Genomic DNA, 5,000 nt, shown 5'->3' on the forward strand with positions numbered 1-5,000 from the left:
ATACAATGACAAGGAGAATCTGCCTTTATTCCTTTTCTTCAAACAAATTATACATATATCATTAAATGAACTCCTTCAAGCTCAAATTCTCAGAAACTAAAATGGCTACTCCAGAATAATAATAAAAATAAAAATGTAAAAAATCATAAACCACAAAAAATATATATATTTTTTTCAATGCAGAAACATTTTTTTGGTAAAAACACTACTACAAACTGTAAATCAGTTCAGAGTTTCCAATCAGATGAGGCACATGTTTCTTTCTGTCAGGTTGTTGTTGCTGCACAGATAACACAGAAAGGTCCCCAAACTTCTCACTGTGAGACCCTATCCACCAGACCAGAGTTGCTACCAGGAAACACATCTGAAAACCTCCTTCACCTGTATTCTGCATCTGTCTTATTACAGGCTGTGTCAAATGCAGCACCATCAGCACTAAACACAACCAAGATATGTTAAACACACCTAGATTGTATGTTATTTTTTGTGTCATTTTCTTTTTTTTGTATTTTATTTCTTACCAAGCTTTAATGTGTTACTGAGATGAAAGTTTGGATTAGGAGGTATTTAATGTGCACAAAAATTTGACCAAAATGTCATTGTATTCCTATAAGGAGTTCTAACATTTTCTTCAGGCTAATACAAAGCCCAATAGATAATTCCATTTCACAGAAAAGGTAACACTGCAATACAGAGGTAACACATAATACCTCAAGGATACCATACTTTCATTGAAAATCAAAATATTAACAATCCTACCTTTCACTTTACGATATAATATTGTATCATTTGCAAAAATGACATAGATAAAAAGCTTCTATAAGACCATGTAACAGCCACTAACCACTACAAACAGGGTTCTACACCTGGTTGCATCTCTGGCTTCACCACACCATGTGACGAGACCAACCATTATGAGCTTTGCAGCGCACTTGCCACCTCTTCCTTAGCAAAAACAGAACCAAAGTTGATTACCATTTCATTCCACAGAAGAACCTCTTTTTTGAAAAAATGTAACACACTTAGCCCACTTTACTAAACCCACCTACTCTTGAGTCACTAACATTACCAGTCTAAGTGTTTAATCATACACCACTTTCAACATTCTTTGTCCAATCCAAGGTAAATCACTTTTTCTCTTTATGCATTTATCTTTTAAAGCACTGCAGTTTAACTTGTTCCTAATTTAAACATATGATGGATAAGAGGTGTATTTAACACTGCTCATAACAGCTGATCCCAAAGTATGAATTAGCTTTACTGCTATTCAGCAAAGTGAGTTCTCTGCTCCCTATGACAGACAAATTACAAACTGAATATATACATACATTGTTAACATTGACAGAAAAGCTATAGTTAAGAACACCTCCTTGCTGATTTGCCTTTGTTGGACAAGAACATTGGTAAGATATACTTTCTGATTGACAACCAGTTGATATACCTTAGACAAAATAAAGTGAAATGTCTTTGAATACTTGTGGAGGATTCCTCTATGCTGAAAACATCTCCAGAAATATCCACAAATTTATTTGATTATAAATGTTGCCTTCGGTGACTAAGTCAAGATTAAAAAAGCAACCTTGATGATAAGAAATGTTTTGCTAGTCTGTGGTGAAACCACAGATCCTTTTAATTGAGGCTAAGTGGATTACCTGTAATATTTTCAAAACTAAAACTAATCTATACATGCAAATATTGATATATATTCATTCTGTGGTAGCAGTCTCTGAACAGCTGCTACTTCTAAACAGTAAAGACTGCAAACATTAATGGCTTAAAAATATTGCAAATAATACTTAATCCAAATTCTAAAGACTCTTGAGCCCTTGTTAGTCAAGACAAAGAACATATGGAAGTCAAGCTATGCATTACATTCTGAGGTGTGTCTGCAGTGAACAGTGTAGGCAACTGTTATATCATAGTGGAATCATTCTTGAGAATATGCTTCACATCTATAAACAGATGGACTAAGATGCAATATAAAAAAAAAGAAAAAAAAATACAGATGACAATAACTATGTCATGCTGCAAGACCCCAAAACTTGAATTTCAATATGTTATCTGTTAATTACAAGCAAATGCAAATGACCATATGCAGAAAATATCAAATGTAAAATCTACACCATTCTACCGCACAGGATTTTGCAAAACAAAGTACACCTAGTAAACAAAGAGGTTAAATAAAAGAAAATTCCCATTGGGAAGTGTGAATTTGATACTAATATCAATAATCTTGCCACCGCAAATCAATGTTTTCAATTATTGATAAAAAGAGTACATTTTTATCAATTTCAAAAATTCCTAATATAGGCTCTGTAACATGAACACCATTTTTTCATTCACTGTTGGTTAAAATTATTAGTTTACACTAGTTCTTCACCATACTTATGATGCTACCACTCAGTGAAAGTTACATCTTGACAGTCTAGCACTAACCAAACTCTTCTGTTAAGAAATACACATCAACATTAAGTTTTAATTCTTTTTTTGTTTAAACTAGCAAGCTAGCCCATGTTTTTTACAAAAAAGCAAGGGTTTCAAATGTTCAAAAAATCTTACAGAGATGACTTGAAAGAAACAAATACATACTCAGTTAGCAATTTTCTTCCTTTCTTTTTATTACAATAGATATATTTTTTAAAGTGTTCATGTAATTTGGACACTTCCCATTAAGTAACATAGTTTCCAAACAGGAAATGTCTAGTTGGGATATTGCTGGACCTCTCTGCTTGAAAGGACAAAGGACCCACAAATCTCTTACTTTTATTTCTTTTACTGCCAGCCTCCCCCCCCTCCTGACAACTGAAATAATTCACAAAAAGATAAAATTATGTATCAGAAAAAAATAAAAAAGGAAACAAGTCCATATACATATTTGGCACCAAGGCAAAATAAAGAGACAGTTATTGTATAAAAGGGCCCTCTTTTAAAGATTGGCTTTAGCAAAGTGAAAGGTAAAGAAACTACAAACCCTACAATTATCTTGAAGTGAGCTTTCTTCTCTTTCCAAGCAAAAGAGGTCTTCCAGCATTTGTGTCTCATAATCAATTCTTCTTCAGTGTTAAACGCATCATAATACTATTCTGAATCATATGAAACAGCACTGAAGTCTCTTACCGATTTTGTCTACTGTACAATATAATACATACTATTCCAATATGAAACACACACAAGGTATTCATCATGGCAAACATTAACATATATCAGACAATGGGTTTCAACAGGCAGTGATTTTTTGTAAAAAAAAATGAATATACCTGAAGGGCACAGATGACAAAGCCAACTAAACTGGTGAAACTGTGGAGGATACTCTTGTCTGCTTTCTTACAATCCATGACCATTACTAATGTAAAACTAGAATGAAAGAAAGAATGAAAAATGAAATGAAATTAACTTTCAGCCTCTTAAATTATGCTGGTGACAAAGTGATATTCTGAAACTAATGAAGCTCTGCAATGCTGGTATGATCTATGGTCAATTTGGTCTGAAAAGGCAAGAGTTCTTTGTAGTTTTTCAAAAATCTTCCACAGAATCACAGCAGTTTTTGGAGAACATATGAATCAACATTTTGTATTCTTTATTCTTAAAATTCATACTAGGGTTAAATTTTCTAGAATTTCACCTTTGCCTTTTTAACATCAGTAAGGAAAGTTGATGAACATTCATTCACAAGACATTCTGATGACAAACTGCATGACATCACTGATTGACAATCACACAGTACTCACTGATGCAACAAGGATTAACACACTCCAATTTACCCATCTTCAACACATTCTACCATAGACATGTGAGAAATAATAATTACTATACAAATGTAGCTGAAAAATGTTTTGTTCTAAACATTCATGATACAGATGATTATGATGATGAAAACAAGAAAGTGTGATAATGTATTCACAATTGTTACTCCAATGAGCAACTTAATTACATTATCAAATATTTGCATAAAGTGTCAGAAATTAAATGAACTCCTCAAATATGAGAAATAAAATAAAATTATCCATTCTGACGCTTCTCTTTCATACAATATACGAAGAGGGAATATATGCTCTGGTTCATTTCTCTCTCCTGAATGCCACTCATTGTTTCACAAGCACAGACAACTGATCTATCTTTTATATTATAAATAGGTGAATTTAAATGTTCCATTCCATTTTTCTTTCTGTAAAGGAAAGCAAAAAATATTTATAGCTATATATATATAAATGTAAATATATACACACACACAAACCCACACATGCACACATGCACATACCACGCACACACACACACACACACACACACACACACACACTGTATGCATTTTTCTGCCCTCTCAAATTTGATGTCATAATGCTACAGCAACTGTGCTAAAAGGATTATGCTTTTAGCAAAGTTGCAACTGCTACTTGACAACAGACCTTTTGAGACAGAAAAAGAACATTTTCCATTTGTCAGTCTTATTCTTCCTCAAGTGAACCAATGATCTTTACGAGATAATAAACATGAGTGAAATAAAAGAGAAGGTTGAAAAAATAATAACAACAATAATAATGATACATAAATAAATAAACAAATAAATAAAGTTAAAATAATAATAATAATTATAACAGTAACATGAAAATAAGAAAAGACAGTGTCTAACAAAAGACATAAACAAAGTAAAACAAAGAACAAAAAGGGTGAAAAAAATTAAAGATACACAAAAGAAAAAGAAAAAAGGCAAAATCATAGTAACATGCAAACAATATATTTGTTCACTTTTTCAATTAGACAACAAGGAATTAAAAACAAGGAAAACCTGCCCATGAGACGAAAGTATCAGTGATTCTACAAAGATTCAGAAGCATGCATCCAGGACCTACACCATGAGCCAAAGAAATGCAAGCCCTAGCCCAACGACACTTTTTGGAAGAGGTTTTATAAGTGTAAATATTAGTTTGTTTCCAAGAGTCTTCAGAATTCCATAAATGTGGCTATGAGTTCATCAGTGGTACCAGTTTTTAAGGCATATTTCT

The 5,000-nt window shown here is 32.5% G+C and overlaps 1 protein-coding gene across 17 annotated transcripts in view; it reads right to left on the bottom strand.

Moving 5' to 3' along the window:
- The window catches only part of LOC138866221 (roquin-1-like), a 55,992-nt gene that overhangs the window by 186 nt on the left and 50,806 nt on the right, over positions 1 to 5,000 (bottom strand). For all 17 annotated transcript variants that reach the window (XM_070138356.1, XM_070138355.1, XM_070138365.1 and 14 more), the window contains one exon: positions 1 to 4,165. This exon is cut by the window's left edge and continues 186 nt beyond it. Coding sequence is in view for 5 of the 17 variants with exons in the window: in XM_070138364.1 (XP_069994465.1) it covers positions 4,124 to 4,165 (42 nt within the window). In the remaining 12 variants the exon portion in view is untranslated. The remainder of the gene's footprint in view (positions 4,166 to 5,000) is intronic.

The sequence above is a fragment of the Penaeus vannamei genome, chromosome 24 (genome assembly GCF_042767895.1).
Source record: "Penaeus vannamei isolate JL-2024 chromosome 24, ASM4276789v1, whole genome shotgun sequence".
NCBI classification, from domain to species: Eukaryota; Metazoa; Arthropoda; class Malacostraca; order Decapoda; family Penaeidae; genus Penaeus; species Penaeus vannamei.